Raw genomic sequence first — 18,871 nt, 5'->3', positions numbered from 1 at the left:
AAGGAAAATAAAGAAGCAGCTTCTTGTCCTTTACTGTTTCAGGTCAGTGAACACTATGTAACAGCTATTCATCATGTAGTCACATTGAAATGACATTGGCCCATAATATATGCAGTTTGATTCGATTCTCACTGTGGCAAGGTTTTCCTTTATGACACAAAAAGAGACACTATAATAATGGTATTGTATTAATGACAAGAAATAATGCCTCCAGAAACATTTAAGGTGACCTCATCAGCTTAGTCATTCAAGAACACTGAATACATTTTGATTAGCTTTAAGCAAGGATTTAACACAAAAACTAGAAAGTTTGATTGCTGCAGCTGAAGCATTGCTTTGAACGCTGATGTGAAGGATTGCTCTGAATTGCTGGAGAATCTGCAATCTGAACTTAATTTGCTGAAACACGGTTAAGAAAAGTAGAAAATCTTAATAGGAGGAGATACATTTGGCAGAAGACCCTCATTGAAGGGCTCTCTCATAGACTTCAATGTTAAATGGCTTTTGAATTTTTATTAATATTTTGAAGAGCTGGACAGAATGATGTCTGAACGGTTTGTGTAGCTGAAAGCATGTGGAACTAGTTACATGTCAGAGTTGAAGGTGGTTGTGAAGGCGCCTCCATAGACTCCCATGTTAAAAATGACGCTGAAATTGCTTGATATTTGAAAAATTATAATTTTTTGAAAATTCTTGAAGTTGACCAGGAATGCCCTCTCTGAGATGAACATTTTGATAATTCAATGGCTGAAATCGATCAATGTATGCTGAAGATACGCTGCGCCAAAAACGTACAGAATAAAAAAGAAGAAGAAGAAAGAGGGTGAAGAACAAGAGTTTGATTGCCTAGCAGCAATCAAACTAATAACCCTTTAATGTTTTAGCAAGGTCAAAACAGAGGATGGGATTTGTCCATAGCGTCCTTGGAGAGACCACCACTGCAGCGAGCTGGCATCCTAGACTTGAAGCTGGGGCTGAATCCTGTTCGACTGTGCTGGGGAGGAAAGACACAGGGGAAGTGAGCAGAAGGGAGGGTGAGCACCACCGGCTTCAGCACCTCCAGGGGAGCTCGACGGGAACGGACAACTGGAGCCACAGCAGAAGGAGAGGCGGAATGCAGAGTGGTGGTGTTGAAAGCTGCAGCATTGAAACGGGCGATGCTTTTAGTGGGTATGCAACCTCCCAATTTAGAAGAGGAGGATGAGGAGGAGGAGGAGGAGGTGCGGCTTTCTCGTTTGGAAGAAGACAAAGTGCTCGACATAGTGTTCTTTACAGGTTGCAAGGGTAGCACTTTGGGTTTTCCTGAAGGATAAAAACAATGAGATAACGAAATTTTACTGTAGACAGCATTGGGAAAAAAGGTTAATTTATTTCAAGGTGAGTTCAATTCGAACTAAACTTTATTTTTTTGGCGCTCTTCATCACCTGTTTCTTTACCTTTGGATAGGAGCAGGCCAGCTATGGCTGACCACTACCACTTTATATGCTGTTTTTAGCTTTGCACACAATGCCATCTGTCACTAACCAAGTACATATATTACAACTAATTATACAACTAATACAACATTAATATATTTGACTGAAGCCATCACACTCACCTTGTGATGATTCCTGATGTCCACAACAGACAGCACTGTCACTGTGCTTGGTCTGGTGGGTATTGGAGAGCTTCCTGGCAGCGAAGTGAGGCTGAGAGGTGTCAGTATGGGCAGGTTTTTTCATTCTCTTGGTATGTGTGCGGTGCTCGTTCTTTTTAACAGGGTTGGAGCTGATCCTGTCCAGTATGCCTTTGGCATTCGCCCTGGCAATTACATCCTGCGGTGCTTCCTTTGGCTCAGGCTGTTGAGAAGTGACAATAGTATCATAATAGCACTCATAACTTCATAGTTAGCTCCTTCCATCTCAACAACCTTTTATCAGCCACTGCTCCTAGTGTAGGACACTCGACGAACAAATGCGCAAGTGTTTCAATCTGTGAACAAAACACAAACTCCTCTCCCACCCCAGGGTCTATGTGCGCTCAGACTATTGCCCTCTGACAGGACACTGGGAGAGATGCAGATTTATAGCACTTCAAGAAAACTCATGTGCAAATCATGGCCGATGCTATTCCAAAAAAAAATTAAAGAAGTCTATGTACAGGCCATCTCTCCCTGGTGCTCATCCAGATTCCATCTGATTGACAGCAGATCTTAGTCCAGATCAGCCTTTTCCTCCACACTGAGCTGAGGAAGATCCTTCAGAAGCTCTTCACTACACTCCAAGTTACAAGGTTCTGATCCAAACAGGCCTGCATAGAAGTCCATAGCATGCCTCCTCATCACAACTGTGTCAGTGGTAATACCTCCCCCTGGCAGCCTTAGGCATGTCATTAATTTTTTCTCTGCCACGATCTCTCAAGGTTGAAAACAAAAGAGCTTGGGGCAGCCCTGTCCTTCAGCTGAAGGAACCGGGATCGGACAAGGGCTCCCTCAACTCTCTCTCTTGCAGGAGTGAGCTCAACTCCGAATTTTTCTTTTCCAACAGAGGGCCAGTAACATCATTTGTGCTCCTATTGAACCCTTCTTCGATGCTCTTAATATCTGAGTCCAGATCATTGATTACAGCTTTTATCCTGGCAGAGGAATAGGAGGTGTAGCCTACTGCTGACAAAAAACATGCATTTGTTCATTTCCAACCTCCCACCACAATATAAGAGAACAAAAAGTCCCTTGAGTCAAGCAAGTCTAGATGTAATATGGCATTGCTCAGGGACTGACAACTGTGGGTGAGGTTCCTACCAATTCTGTCAACATTGAAATTGCCAACAATAATATGCTCTTGCCGATGCATTATCAACTCTATTCTATTCTATTCATTCTATTCTACTTAGCTGGGTGTAAAAGCCAACTCTCTCTGTTCTACTATTTGGGTCATAGATGTTAACAAAGCGGTACACTGAGTCTTCTTTGGCTGCTCTAACAATGAGCAAACGACCTTTCACTACTTCTGTGCAAGATAAAATAGACGTGGCGACAGCTTCTGTAAAAAGAACAGCTACTCCTGCACTGAAATTTGTTTCATGACTAAGCCTAAAGGCGCCCTTCTACCATAGACCCCACTCTGTGTCATCATGTATGACTGTACGTGTCGCTTGTAAGACAAACAACACATCAATCTTTGTATGATCTGAGATCTCAGAGATTAAAGCCCTTTTCTGTCTATCCCTCCCACCGAGGAGAGGAGAGGAGAGGAGAGGAGAGGAGAGGAGAGGAGAGGAGAGGAGAGGAGAGGAGAGGAGAGGAGAGGAGAGCCACCACGTCCTTGTTGCTGGCTGCAGGGTCACCTGCTGTCTCAGCAGCAGGCCACTGCTCTCCTCTTATGCCTAAATTATTCACAAGCACAGTGCACACTACGGGGACATGCAGGCTATGTGAGAATTTGTGTGTATTTTGTTTTAGAAGTGCTTGCTTGTACTTTAATGCAAATGCAAAGAGGAGTTTGGCGAACCTGCGTTTGATTCTGTGTTCAGCTACATATGCAGAGAAAGTGTGCGTTCTTTACATGTGTACCTGTGTGTGTGTTTATATATTCTACGCATACAGGTAAACATGTCCTAGAAGCTTCCCTTTAATGCAGTCTTTGTTGGACGCCCTGAACTTCATTGATGTAAACTCATACAGACAGGGGGCGCTGAATTATTCAACAGAACCTCTTTCCTCCCTTTCTGCCCCCTTACTCCTGTTAATCTCACTTCCTCGCTATCTTTGCTAACCAGCTATGCTATTCTCTGTAAATCTCTCATTTCTGTCCACACTGCCACAGCACTTCCTGGAGGTGAACCCATTCCTTTTCAACATTTATGTCCAAAGCTATTTATGTCCAATATATTTTGGTAACAACACATCCTAAACAAAGAAGAAATAAAAGCCAGAGTAAGAAGTCTAAGGCTCTGAATGTCCTCCTCCAACTCTGGACGACTCTGCTTCCTCTGGAAATTAGGCCAGAAACATCAACTCATGTCTGTATTGTCTTTATTGTTCCCAGCTGTTCCTGTATGAAAAGCTCATAAAGAATTTTACAGGGCACCACTATGACAACCGATATAAGCTAGACAGCATTCAAACACTTATATAATTGCTATTTTTATGACGCATTTCAGAGTGCCACAATAACTTTTGATTAGCAGAGTTTATTGCAGGTAGTCTGAAAAAAAAATCCTGTTTGAGGCGCCGTTACTGCAGTTTGATTATCTTTTCATCCCTATCTACGGAGGTATAAAACATGATGGATGGCCCGAGAGCAACAGACACTACAGTGCGAGTACACCCGCTGGGGGTGAGATGGCTTAATAACCGTGCAACTGGCATCAAAATCATGAGAGCCGATATCATAATGAGAAAGAGGATGTCATGAAAACAGCGAACAGTGACGAATTATTAAGACAATGGAAAAGATCAGTCAATGAGCCTCACACGTGACTTTGTACCAACACCGTAGATCTTGAAGAACTGGGATTAGCCTGAGTAACCTTACAAAACTAATAATAGGACAAGCATATGCGTTTGGCAGAAATAAAAGACAGAGTGAGAGACTTTTTTAGGCAATGAATGAACACAACTGAGTGAGAAAGAGTCCACCCAATTACCCATGTTCATAAAAGAGTCAGAAAACGATTAGAAAGCTCCTTTCAGGCAAAGACACCGTTGGAATTGCCACAATAGACCCCTTCCTTCTCTACTTTTGTTCTTTTCTCAAGGGATTGACTGAGTGCCTGTCAGACTGTGATGCTCATTTTCACCTGATCTCATTTTCAAATACCTGATTCCCTGTCTTTCTTTTCCCCCTTCTGCCCAAACAACACAATAATTCAAAGGGTTCATGCTTCAAGTTTCCCAGTGGTTGCTTGTTTTTTGACAGACAGCAGGCTGCGCTGTGTATTTACAGGACCTCATAATAACATTACCCAATTAAAGTTATTTCTCCCTCACCCTGCTGTGTCTGAGTACATCCATGAGAATGAGCAATGTATGATGGTTTTTCCAGACAGGAGAAGCAAACAATAAATAACGGATCATTCAATGTTATACTTCAGTGTATTCTGTCTGTGTAGTCATATATTTTCTCTGTGCAGGAAAAAAATGCCTTACAACTGCCAGCCAGATAACACACATTGGTAAAGTCAATGATCAGGTCTAGGAACTTTTGTTAACCACAAAGCTTTACAAGAAATGCTGCAGGAGCTAAATTTGTCCCCACGTATCTCTTTTGGCTGCATTGCCTAAAAGCAACAGCACCAGCAGCTGACTGATAGTACTGCCTTTAAAGGAGCTTAGCTACTACAGATTCTATTCAAGATGTAAAATGTAGCCCAGAATATCAGGTAAAAAATGTGTTGATATAGCGTTTTGAGAAACGCTCCCTAATGCATTAATTGTGTGTATTCCTTCCGCAGTGCGTGTGATGCTTCTGTTCACCTGTCTGCTCAGAACAGCCAGAAAGCAACCATTGCTGTGGTTCGAAGGCTCCAGGGTGAAAAAGTGTTCTGTTTCCTCAGTGGTCTTTGCAAGGTCAGAAGAGATGAAAGGGGAAGGGCTTGTCCTGAATCAAACACACAAACAAACTCAGGGTAGAAAAATATGACTTAATACCAGGCACATACCACACCAAGATTATCTGCAACAAAAGAATATTAATTCTTGGATGATTTTATATAATTAATCTGCAAATGTTGCATAATCTACAAAATATGATTAAAATATGACAACATCCTGTACATATTGATGCTTCCACGTCTGAAAAAATATATATATTGTCTGTCCAAACCTAAATATATTAAAAATCTGTTTCTGTCACAATGAAGACACTGAAACCATTTGCCTTTTCAGCTTAATGACTGAGAAACTTACTTATCATCATTTCTTAGGGTAATTGTGGGTGATTGACAAACAGATGAACTTGTTTTTGTTTTAAAATGCACACAAGCACCAAATGTCTACTTGAGGCCAGTTTGTTCCATACCAATAATCCTACTTGTGTCTTATTTATGACAGCCTGAGGCATAGCCGGAACACCACGGAAGCTTTCTGCAGAGGGGAGTCAGTCTTGATGCATTAAGTTTACTGGAATGTTAAATTTCAACAAGACTTCTGATCTTAAACATAAAAAAACAAAAAGGACAAAAACTGCAAGGCAAGCTGTTTGGACTCTTTTTTCCCTTTCGCAAACACAGTATTTAGAGACATAAAATGGGACCTTGGATTATATTTTCAGTGAATTTCCTTCAGTTCCTGTCTAAAGTGTGTTTGACAGACATCTTGGAAAGCTGACAAACCCACAGCAAGCCAAAGATAGAGAGAGAGGCAGAAAGCACAACAGGATACAGAGACAAAGGCTCACCTGAAGATGGCCTGTTTTGGATCCCCGCCCTGGTCTGAGCGAGCTTTCACTTGCTGGAGGACTCCTCTCACCAGCTCCTCATTCTCCTCCAGGTATGATGAACAGGTAGAGTACACTACAGCCAAAACCTTTGGTACTATATATAAAAAAACAGATAAAACAGCTGTTTAGTTATATATATGTTTCTTCATCTCTCTTCATGCAAATACAATGTGATAATTCAAACTGAGCCACCCTTGTCATCAAGTGTTCCTTTGGAGGAAATGGGGTAGTGAATATTAATGTGTTTGTGAATGTACATTGCTCATTTGATTTAACTGCTGTTGCCTTGTAGATTTGTAAAGCTGTTGGTAGCTCAGCTTCCTTCATTTAGGCTTTGATTTCTTTCTTCCTCGCTAATCATGGCTTGGACAGAAACAATTAACACTCAGCTGATAACAAATAAAACTTGCTTGCATGTGGCAAATCAGCTCCAAACAAATGTGAAATATTGCTGAGAAAAACTAAAGTTAAGAAAGAAATGCTGAGGCATGAGGCCAAATCATTTGTCACTCAGATGTCTGCATTGGCCTATCTGCAGTTACTGAAGTGAGACAATCGACTTTGTCACTCAATACATACCCACTGTTATTTACCAGTCCTACCATTCAGTACCTACACTGGCTAAGACATAGAGAAGGACTGGTCGATGGCAGTATGTTTAGAGAAGCGGGTTTACATTTCTCCACCTGCTAGGTGAACATGAACCAGATCAGAAAAAAAGAATACTGAACAATGCAATGTAAGCTGGGGGCAACAGCCAGCAGTTAGAACTCTAGTAAGTAGATTATACAGAATATAACTTAGTAAAATACAAAATACAATTGTAACATCTGCATAAAACAGAATATGATCAAACTTAACAAAGCACATCTTTCTAGCATGTTCTGTTCTACAAAAAGTGTACAGTGCTAAGTACAAATACTAATCACTTGCTTAAAATATGCAGGGAATTCTGCAGCAGACTGTGGCTGATCAGTGTGGAGCAACATTAGCATTCCTAATTAAGACCCAGACAATCTCCAAGGAACGCCACAGGCTTCAGTCTAACGACATATCAAATTAGATAATTAGCGACTGTAAGCTTTGCTACGTCAGAGAGGTGAGGAAGGCTGCACAGCTGACACTGAGATCATTTGGTGTGTGTCTGCATGTGCACGTGCAGGTCTGCTAGAGCAGGTGGTTTTAACACTCACACATCAAGGCGTAATCAAGATCCCTCCGCTGTTGTGCTACCAGAGATTCCAGTTTGTGTTGGGCAACAGAGCCCTGGGACAGGTCCTGCAGCAGGCCTGTGTCTGAGAGAACAAAGAAGGGCAGAATATCAGTTTTAGTAATTACTGCTTCCTTTAATATGGTTTATAAACAACTCTATAATAAATGACCTTCACATAAGAAGATCGATGGGCTGGACTAGAAATGCAAATTGTTTTAATTATGTTGTTTGTCTTCTGTTAAAGAAAAAGTAATTAAATAGTTGAGACTTCTGTGGCACTTTTTTTCAACATGAAAATCTACATTAAAAAAAACTCAATAAACTGTGCTGCTTGAAAATATGTGACTACTGCTTTGGAATCCTATTGTGTATATTAACAAAGGTCTTTGTATTATATTATTATTATTACAATACTATTGTACAATATTATTAAAAAAATAAACATTCAGGCCAATAGACGGTTTTCTATTTTGGTCACCAGCTGATATAACAACCTTGCCAGGTACAGATCACATTTAAACCTATACAGCTTAAGCAGTAAATTTCAGTTTTCAGATTTTCATATAAAACAAAATTAGTGGCAAAGAAACTTGAGTGAGTTTGCATCATGAAGCACCCACCAATCCTTCACATCTGAGAGAGGTTGCCTATTCTGGTCCTAGTTTCAGCAATGGATACAACAAAGTGTAGTGTTTTGTAGTGTCTAGTGTGTAGTTCTAAAATCCATACAACTGTACCTTCATTTTCTTGCAGTATGAACTCAACCGGGTTGCTGATAGCAGACAAAGAACACTTGGGATTCAACAGGATCAAACAGACTTTTTGAAGGCGTTTGTCACTACTGTCCAAAGACTGGAAGACCTCCAGAATCAGCTTCACATCTTAACAACATGCACAGAGAGCACTATCAGTGACAACCACGAAGCACTTAAATTCACACATTCCACATTGATTCCTTGTACAGAAACTCCTTGCATAAAGGCATCTTTTGCCTTTATAAAAATGCCATTGTTTCTATAAAGTGTAGCTGTGGAGGCAGCTGCTATCAAAAATATGTACACACAGCCTACACTCTCAGCCCCCACTACCTAAACTAAGGTATATTGTTTACATTTAAGAGTCCCTGTGAATTTGTTGTTTGTTGTTGTCTTTTCTTTATCTAATCTTTTTGTCTAAATACTGTAATCCTTACTGCAAATTGTCAAATTAGAAAGAAGACTGTTAGCATTTGAATCAATAAATAGGGTACTAGTGTGACAAGGCCGGCAGAGACTATTCAGTTTTCTCTTCTTTCTTTCATTGAAATAAAACAAAAAGACAAAAAGACAAAGATGTTTTCTCTGCTTCCATCACTTTCTATCTCCTCCTTTGTCTGTAGCACAATGACCCAAACATATACTGACAACACACTCATGGTTACATCCATTTCGTGCTTACTCTTGCAGCCCATGGCAGATACAGTGAGCTGAAGCTCCTCCCTCTGAGAATCTGTACAGTGGCTGACACAAACGTAGACTGTAGGCTGGTAGTTACTGTTGGCTTTATGTTTGCCAAGGATAAGGGAGGCAGTGTGGGAGACAGTGAGGCCAGAGAAGCAGCCCACCATTAGGACGTCTCCTTCCTCTGGTAGCAGGGAGCACACTGCTATTGGGCCCAGTATGCGTGACCTATCCTACAGGTGTTTAAGTGAACAGTGAGTGAAAATATAAGAACAAAACAGACATCACACAAAAAATTAGGATTCAGACTTGTACAAAAAATAGGAAGGAGAAGAAGAACAAGGACATTTAAAAAGAAAAATGGTGTGATGGATAATCTCTAAATGATGGCAGGACAGATGATTAATTATACAGTGGTGCTGGATGTTTAATTGAATTTGGCCACAAAATGTGATTTAATTGTGCTGTGGTGTGTTGTTCACAATTTGTATGGCAGCTTGACTTTTATGGAGTAGAAATTAAATGACTAAACTGCCTCCTCCTCCTTCCTAAGGGGATCATTCTTAATGTCTCAAAGTGAAGTATGGCCATATGAGAAGAACTGATGTGAAATTCTTGAATCTGGGAAAACTAATCGTAGAGATCTCAGGCTTATAATTTGAGCAAGTCCATTACCAAGGTGAAATCATAAATATGAGAGGAGATTGATGGAGCTGAACAAATTTCCACGACCGCATCAAGAGTCTACAAAGATGAGGCTGCTCTCTTTGTGCTGCTTGTACCTGGATGATGAGTTTGTAGTCACTGAGTAAGTTGGTGGAGTAGAGCTGAGCTTTCAGCTGAGCAGGGAATACCAGTATATCCTCACAGTGGGGATCCTGGCAGAAAGTCTTGCCCTCCAACTGCCCAATCGATTTCGCCTGTGAGAAGCCAGCATTCTTTAGCACACGTTGGACCTCATCAAGGCTGGTGAAGGAAAGGAGAGGAAGAGCAAGGAGAGCAGATTAGTGGACACCCAAGAGGAGGGATAAGGGAGGGAGGGTAAACTGGGAGACCGTCATCATAGATAATAATTGGGTGTAGAATTGTGATGTGGCCTTTTAAGGGACTTTAATAGTAATGTGTTCTATAAAAACCATTACGATATACTACACAGGCACACACACTCCACACACACACCATTAGTCTCAACAGGTGACCTTTACAGTCCCAGAGCTGGCTGAGGGGTGTTGCTGATTGAATCTGTCTACAGCAGCAGGATTTACGCCTAACTGGACCAGCCTGTCAGAGCATGTGCAGGGACACACATAACGACAACACGTAAACACACGTACACATGCATACACAGTACGTACACACAGTCAGGTCATTTAATTAAATGTCAGCAGGGCATCTGGCCTATAAAACAATGGGCAGCAGCCCGAGTAAAGGTCTGAGTGTAAATGTGGGTGTGTGTGTGGATGCTTGTATATGCCAAGAGTGCGTTATTGTGTTCATGTACAGGCATTCATGTAGAGGTGTGTGCTATCCACTGACCTGCCCCTCAGTGTGTTGACCCATGCATAAAGCAGAAGGCTGCTTGATCTTTCTTGCTTTTTCTTCACACTCTCAGGCAGAAAACATTCAACAGACAGTAGATTATGTTTAACCCGGAAGCGAGCCAGGGAGGCTGCCAACTTGGTTTTAAACCTACATACAACACAAACAGAAGAGCGTCATTACTGTGTGTTCACTCTTATAATTACATTCTGGGTCATGCTCTTCTTGTTATTTTTCTTTCCCTACCTGATGAGATATTTCTCCACGTCTCTAACTTCCTGTATGATCTCCTCCTCCTCCACATGGCATTTTCGTGGGAGGAACTTTCTATCCAGGAAGTCAAAGAGCATGACGGCAACAAGGCTCATTTGATCATCTGGCTGGAGCATGAAAGGAAAAGGACAGTTAATTGGTGACTTTCATTTTAACAAGGGCTCAATGAAAAAGCATGAACAAGAATTAAGACGGCATGCCTAATAGAATATTTTCAGAACAAAAGTGCCGAAGAACAAAAGTGCCATTATAGAGTAGTTAAGTCTGTATATATATATATAAAACTATGATAACTCACCCTGACAATCTGCGTGCTCTATTTTGGCTTCTAAAGAGGGGCTACTAAGCACTGATGCTATTTATCTATATTGAGTTGGAGACAGACACCCAGAGGCAGAGTACCTCGATGTCCTGCCATGACCCCACATCTGCCACTTAATTAAACCAAGGAGGAAGCCTGAGTTATGTTTATACCTCTTCTCTACAATTATCTCCCTTCTCTCACCTCTGCCTTTGCTTTTTCGCACTACGGCTATGCTCCCTCTCTCTGTCTCTAACTCCACCTTTCTCTCGCTGAAGGTGGGAGGGCACCAGCCACATTAGTGGCAGATGGTGTTCCATGGCAGCAACAGCTTGCCACATCCTCAGTACTGGGCAGACAAGCTAAAACAGGTTTATGCTGCAGCTAAGAAATTAGGTTAGCAGTTATTATTCATTCCAGTGATTTAATTTATTTTGGAAAGGTCGATTCCTTGGACAGGTGGTGGCACCACATCTCCTCCTCTCGTCTCCTCTCTCACTTCCTTTAGTTCCACTTGCCCTTTACCCAAGGGTGTGGGAAAATTCCCAGTGAGTAAGCTGCCTGGCAACAGTGTCTCATGGTGGGAGTTGCAAACATGCCAGCTCTGTTCAGACTCTGATCCAGATTCTTTCCTCTTACATAAGAAACTTGGTCTCACTTCGGAATGCTAATGCTAAAGTAATGATAAATCAGGCTATAGATAAAAATGGGAAACAATCAAGTATTTCAGCTACACAACTGCACAACAAAACATTAACATTGAGCATTCAACTGAAACTAAGTTCTGTTACACAACTGGTTAAAACACCTAATGTAGGTTTGTAGCTTAGATGTCATTAAAGTTCCATATACCTAGTTTAAACAGGAAACAGGCATATTAAATGTGCTTTGTACCTAATACAATTGTCTCACCCAATTTTACATTGTCGAGCAGCCTATTTCCAACCTCCATGGGATTAGGGTTTCATTTTCTCCCACCATAGTGATCGAATGTGCTTCAGGCTCAAAGTCTATATCTTCATTTTTCATTCTACGTTTTTTCCAATAGCCTCGTGTACACCTTGCTTTTACAGCAAGCCTATCCTCTCCCATTCACCCCTTTCTCCTCTGTCTATCAAGGCCGAACTTTATAGATGCCAGCAGTGTAAAAAAAAGGGGTGAGCTCTAAAGAGTGTCTCATTGTGTCTGGGCTTTATTGTCTAGCGAGAGGGATGCAGAGTAACGACCTGCCACCAACACATAGGGAGAGCCATTAATTTTACCAAGGGCCATATTTCAAAAGGCTACAGTGCCACTGTGTGTCTGTGTTTGTCGCACTGCAAACACATGTGCATTAACATGTCTGTATATGCCCAGGCAGTACCTGAAGTAGACACTGGTTGTCTACTATGTGTCCACTCTGACAGATTTGTTTTCCGTTTACATACACACCATTGCGTTCATTACTTTTCCCCATCAGCCCACTGGACACAGTAGCTCTATTTCCTTTGCATGTTTTATCACCATCCAAAATGTTACAGAGCAGCTCAAATAGTCCCATTTTTTTCACAAGCTTCTTTTATGTAGGCTGTTGAAAGTAGTGCAAAAGCACATACCAATCGCCTCCAAAAGAGGCCCTAGGTAGTAGGGTGTTCTTTCACTAATGGTACCACGTGGCCACGTACAAACATGCCATTCCTACATTATTATAGCATTTTGATTTCAACACTAATTAATGGGATGTTTTGGTAGAGAGCAGCAATAAAGAAAAAAGACACAGCCAGATGTGTCCTGCCACACATTAACTTTAAAATGTGTTACTCTAAAGGGAGTAATTGTCATTGATTAGGGCAGGGAATATAAACCCAAACGAATGAAAGGAGTGCACCAACGTAATCCATCACTATTACCGTTACTGATTAGAAGATTAGATTAGAGAACAGAACAAAATTGTGTGGTATGTAAATACTAAGTCATAAATACTGCAGAGTGAATTTACAAAAAAAGTTAACCACAGTGATCACAAGATTAAAGAACTTGTTTTTAGTAGAAGTTTTGTGGTAGAATTTTCAAATCACTTGGGCATTAAAGAAGCATCAACCTCTGAGGTTAATAAATGTCTTAAAAACTGCAGTTTCTCTGTGTGCTCTGGAGGTTGACTCCAAAGTTAAATCTATCCTGTTAGACCTCCATGTTTGCAGCCCCATACAAAAACTGTTTAGGGTGCTAATAACGTTCCCTTTCAATTTAACTTATTTAACCTAATTTAGCCTAGTTACAGGGGTTGCCACTTCTAGTGACAGGTTAGTCTCAAGTCATGAAGTGAGCATCCTGCTTCCCCTTCTCCACTAGTGCTCAACCTGTGACACTCTATTTGGACTGCTGTATTAAACTCTCCTCCTATGGGGCATCCTTACCATTGGGTGAGTGAGATAAAAGTGCCTGTCAATCAGAATGCCTTCCAGCAGATCTTGATCTGTGCAGACACAAAATAAGGCAAGGTTAGATAGAAGGATAGAAACATTATAATGAGGACTTCAATTACTAGGAATGTGTGTAAGTAATGATGATGCACATTAGTGCATCTTTTATATCAATGTCTAATTATCCCTGCAAACCAATCATGACTCGTCTCATTTAGAGCAAGAGATACAGGCACAAGAAATTACTCCTATCCATTAACTGGTAAAACATACGCTGCAAGGACAAACCCATATCTGATAATGAACATGTCTAGAGAGGAAAAAAAAGAGTAAAAACAGACAAAGACAAGGAGAAAGAGCGGTTCCTAGAGGCAGCCTAAATTATGGTGATTTAATTTGAAAAGATAATTCAATTTAATCGAGGGTTTAATTTGCAGTGATTAAATGCTTATTTGGTACTTAATAAGACATAATCTGATTTTTCATGTCCCTCCTCTCTTTCATTTGCTGGGTCTGCAGTGAATGGTGTGTGAAATCCAAGGTCTAAAGACATTAATGAAATTTGTAGTAATCAACATATTTAAAGAATACACAGCTTATCTTCCTGTATTATATACAGGTATAAGATTTATTATGAACTTACACTGTTTGTCATTTATGTTTCTGATGTGTATTCTCTTTCTTTCTAGTCTACAGACAAACTTTCTTCACTAAATCAAGACATAACTTTTGAACCAGGTGAGAGCCCCACATCAGATATCTATGCAAGCTTTATAGTGTCTTAAATGCACTGCCTGTCATATCATAAAAGCAGCAACTGTCTTGCCACCCAACAGGATACCTTCCCTTGTAATATACATAAAAACAAAACTCCTTACTATTCCCGTCTGTGAACAGTGTGCTATCCATTTCGATGCATGCGGAGAGCCAGCAATCCTATCATGATAGGATTTAAGGAACAGCTGCTTGCAGACTTACTCTGCAGGTAGATTATTTGCTTACCACACATAGACAATGGAAAAATAATCATTTCTCTAATGTGTGTGACTACTGAGATTGGAAAACCTCTACATGTCACTGCAGAGGAACAAGTAAAGGTGAAAATGAATGCATTTCTTTTCATGCCAAACCAGAGATTTAAAATTATTATGTACATAGGTAGATCATTCTTTCTTACAGTCACATTTTTCAGGGTGCAAATGGGCTCAGAACCACTCCACTGAGACACCATGGAAACCACAGACACTGCTGTTAACTTATCACAACCTCACAAATCATGTCCAGCCATACTCTGGGTCTCAGCTAAATGCACACTGGGCACCCCTGCAAGTGTGTGAAGGGAAAAACAAATACTCATATCTGTACACAAGTACACCCACATGCACACACAAATGCACAACGTAAAAATACACTAAATGGTTCCACATGATAGAGCTTATCTTTATTTGAGGAAGCACAGGCTATCACCATCAGCAGTAGTCTAATTTATAGCCAGTGTAGTTCAATTTAGGTTACCATTGTGGCCACTATTGCAGAAGGCCTTAAAGATAAGCCCATAACAGATAACCACATGGTGTACACAGCAAAACATACTCCAGAGGAGGCCATGACGGTCTTCCACATGCTATAAATCACCTACAGCAATTTGAGTAAAACACAGATATTTAAGTTACCTCATGCTCCTCATCAGGAGTCACCATTTTTGACTTGAATTCAGGATGTGCGTTTTGTGGCTTTCATCCATTTATCACACAATGGGCAGTGACTGATGGTGACTGTAGTCAAACAAATCCTTATTGCAGGAGCCAGACCTGAATGCAGTCGCCTTTGCTGCAAAGCCAGTTTTTTTTCTCACAATGTTCCACACCAGTACCCCCAATTGCACATTAATCTGGCAGTGGACTGGCCAAAAAGGTACCTGCTGTAAATTACACATTCAACTTTGGACTAAATGGTCGATGTATCTTACATATTATGCCCCCTGTACAATTGAACATTTGCTGAGGCACGTAGCTCTTCTGATTGTGGTCAAGGACAAAAAGAAGAGAGTCTCTTTCTCCGTTTCTTGCTCTATGTCCAGCATAGTGCAAAGTGGTCCAAAGAACCTTTGTTGTTGCACAGAGAGAACAGCAGCTTCAGTCATTTGACAGCCTGGCAACCCAGCTGGACAGTACAGACAATGAGGCAGAAATACTCAAGAGGAGTAGCCAGTAAAAAGAAAGAAAAAGAAAGAAATAGGGGGGGGGGGCAGGAAAAAAGGAGGAAAAGAAGAGGAGGAGGAAGAATTTCATGGCTACTGACAAGGTCAACTAAATTTCTACCAGTGAAGATTCAAATGACTGTGCATAGTTTAACATCTGCATGTACCTCAGGCTATGAATAATCAAAAAGATATCAAACCTTGACAACATAATGTGCCTCTAGGTCAGCGATCTCAAGAATTTTAAAAGAGCCGAAAGACACCACAGAAATAGAAAACCACAGAAAAGTCAGGAAGAGGAGGCAGAGACGAAAATGCAAAAACACTTCACAGCTGAAATTTGAGTTACTTTGAGTGACTTCAGCTTTGTCCTTGTTTAAGAAATGTCAACTCTACACTTGGGTAAACACACCACCAACAACACCCACTCCATAGCAATAACAGCAAAGAAATGTCTGTGTCCTCAGCCAACGACATGAAGAGCAGATAAAACTTATAATCACAAGATCAATACCAGTGCTCATTGACATTGATTGATTTTGCCCTGTGTGTGTGTTTTTTTCGGTGCAGAAGCATTTCTTCTTTAGCAGGAACTGTCAGCTCAATTTTGGATTAGTCATTGCAAGGCAATACACGGATGACATGTGTTGGCTGTGTGTGTGCATGTACTGTATGTGTGAGACTGCAGGCATGCATATGTCACTAGCAAATCAATTTCTGGACCAGAAATCAGCCTGTTCCCAGGTGGAGGAGGAGGAAAGATTAAAAAGTGGCTTCCAGGCTGTGTCATTTCATTTACATTCAATTTCACTTTACAGAAAACGCAAGGAAAATACTAACATGAGACCACAAGTCACCAGTTCTGTACCGATTCTGTACATGACCTCACATACACAAGACAACACTCAGTTTTCAATTGTTCAGAAACGAATGGATTGGTCATTATAATATCCTAAAAGGTTACTCTACAAGTCCAGACGCCTTGCTTCAATCTTCTCTATTATTATGACCTGGATGACTGAGAATCTTCATCAACATCTTTCTACAGGAGGTTTATCAGTTTCTCTTTTATTGCAGTTATCTGTACTATCTTGCTAAAACTTGAGTTGAGAAATGACAAGGAACGGGCTTTACTAACACGGCACTGAAAGTATGTGTGCTTAGTTCAAGCAGAGATCAATTTATGCTCCTGTTCAAATTAAGTTCATGTTCCTACAGTAAAGGAGAATTCCTCTGTTGCAATGAGCATATACAGGCACCATTTTAGAGACATTAATGCATCTGAAGGATTAAATCAATGTTTAATGGCAATAAAGATCTCTAACCTCTCTTTTATTGCGCTCAGCAATCTGGCCAGTTTCACCTGCTAATGTAAGTTAAACCTACAGCTGTATGACTAATATAAGCCACTCCGAGCTCGTCATGATGGATATTTTGAGGTGATCAGCATAAAATGTTGGACATTTAGGAATGAGGCTTATGTAGGCTTATACGGAAGGATTGTGAGAAGGAGCAAAAATCATTCATGGCTATGAGGGTGTTCCTGCGACCTGACCCCTCCATCCACTGAGAACATGTTAAATCGATTCCAGCTGGCTTCCTGCACCGGCAGTTGGCTCGCCTCCTCTGCATTATCACCATGGTGATTACACACCCCTGTGACTACGGTCACCCAGACTCCACCCTGGTCTCAGAACACAGATTATGGGACGAATTGATTTGTAGCATCACACAGACTTCCCTGTGGCCTTCTAAGCATTTCTTTTCTCTTCTATATGCCCTTCATCAATCTATCTATATCCAATTCTACCTGTCAATTATCATCCCCAGAGCTATTATTTCTCTTTTCAATTGACTGCATGTTCTCCTGCAATAAAATAGGTTTTAGTTGCAATTTAAAGCACCTTGTAAACACTTCTTATAAAGGCTCTCATGGGCCATTTTTGCCTACAATTCAAACAGATCTATATATGCAAGCAAACTTACATGTCAGTGTACTGAAGGCCAGCTGATAGGCTACACGCTGCATCTTCTTATTTTTGACTTCAGGTAATGGAAGATCTCTCTCGTTTCCAAAATTTACCAACCGGTGTGAAGCAGGCTTCTCCCAGTGGTTATTTTGGAAGATAACTGAGGCCAACAGGTAGACCATGTCAGAGTAACCCTGCTGACTGTGGCTGGGGGGCCAGGTCCCTGGAGGAATGGTGGGGTCATCAATGTCAGCTGGTTCTCCGAGCAGGGTCTGGTCTTTGCTGGTGTCAATCTGCGAGCCAGCCTTTCTGGTCTTACTTGTGAAAGTGTGTTTGAGACGCCCTTTAGTACTCTTTTTTTTCCCCATCTTCTCTGAGGTGTGTTGTTACCTAAAAAACACAACAAGTAGAAAATATTATAAGAACACATATACACAGACTGATCATTTTAATCAAACTTATGTTCTCTCTTTTTTTAATGATTATCAGCATTATCAGCACATTTCAACAAATTTCCTGGCTTACATAATATATATCTTATCACCATAGCTAAATATCACACACATTTCATTGTATTAGTGTGACTACTGGCCAAACTTCTGAAGCTCTGAACGAAGTTAGCTTAAACATTCAGATGATATTAAATAACACGATAATAACAAACATTTCACTTGAATTTTATACCATATTATCCATTGTTATATTCTTTGTATAAGAAGAATTAGCAGGAGCTATTTTAGCGTGCGTGACGCTAGCTAACCACAGTTAGCTTAACGTTAGCATACAACCTGCTGTGTGAATTAGCAGAGATTTATTTTACCTTATGAGAACAGTGTCCTGTTTTCTCTTCCAAAATATAGCTTGTAGTCGGGATGCTACGTAGTTTCCAGTGTGGACAGCTGCATTAGCGACATTTCCATCATTGCTGGTAGTTCCGTTGTCCTTGCAAAGTTTTAAATACCAATAAATTCTCCTACTACAACGCTGGTCCGTTATGTGTCACCGCGGATGTTTACTACAAGCCCCGCTCCGCTGCTGTAGAGTCCTTGGGTCAGTTTTATTGGCTGTTTATTGATATGAGTGCTGCAGTGATTTGTAAAAGATGTTACGGGAC

The 18,871-nt window shown here is 40.8% G+C and overlaps 1 protein-coding gene across 1 annotated transcript; it reads right to left on the bottom strand.

Annotated features, from left to right (window-relative positions):
* Nucleotides 1–786: 786 nt before the first annotated feature.
* Nucleotides 787–18,871, bottom strand: LOC114442799 (putative methyltransferase NSUN7). The gene is made up of 13 exons (XM_028416599.1): nucleotides 18,578–18,871; nucleotides 17,774–18,147; nucleotides 13,582–13,640; nucleotides 10,858–10,991; nucleotides 10,609–10,761; nucleotides 9,855–10,038; nucleotides 9,071–9,305; nucleotides 8,371–8,514; nucleotides 7,614–7,715; nucleotides 6,379–6,514; nucleotides 5,457–5,580; nucleotides 1,599–1,839; nucleotides 787–1,302 (listed from the first exon to the last, which is right to left on the bottom strand). Exons 2-13 carry the CDS (start codon nucleotides 18,123–18,125, stop codon nucleotides 890–892), a joined length of 2,277 nt encoding a protein of 758 aa, XP_028272400.1. The 5' UTR covers nucleotides 18,126–18,147; nucleotides 18,578–18,871; the 3' UTR covers nucleotides 787–889.

The sequence above is a fragment of the Parambassis ranga genome, chromosome 10 (genome assembly GCF_900634625.1).
Source record: "Parambassis ranga chromosome 10, fParRan2.1, whole genome shotgun sequence".
NCBI lineage: Eukaryota > Metazoa > Chordata > Actinopteri > Ambassidae > Parambassis > Parambassis ranga.
The sequence above is the reverse complement of the archived record's forward strand: the minus strand, read 5'-3'. Positions and strand labels throughout refer to the sequence as shown.

What these genes read in the sequence shown, in the direction of transcription:
- LOC114442799 (XM_028416599.1), bottom strand. Translation starts at nt 18,125, where the DNA reads ATGGGGAAAAAAAAGAGTACTAAAGGGCGTCTCAAACACACTTTCACA. An exon ending in TTTATCTCACTCACCCAATG is followed by an intron (nt 10,992 to 13,581) that starts GTAAGGATGCCC and finishes TTCATGCTCCAG; the next exon opens with CCAGATGATCAAATGAGCCT. An exon ending in TGGCTGTTCTGAGCAGACAG is followed by an intron (nt 1,840 to 5,456) that starts GTGAACAGAAGC and finishes ACTTCTCAACAG; the next exon opens with CCTGAGCCAAAGGAAGCACC.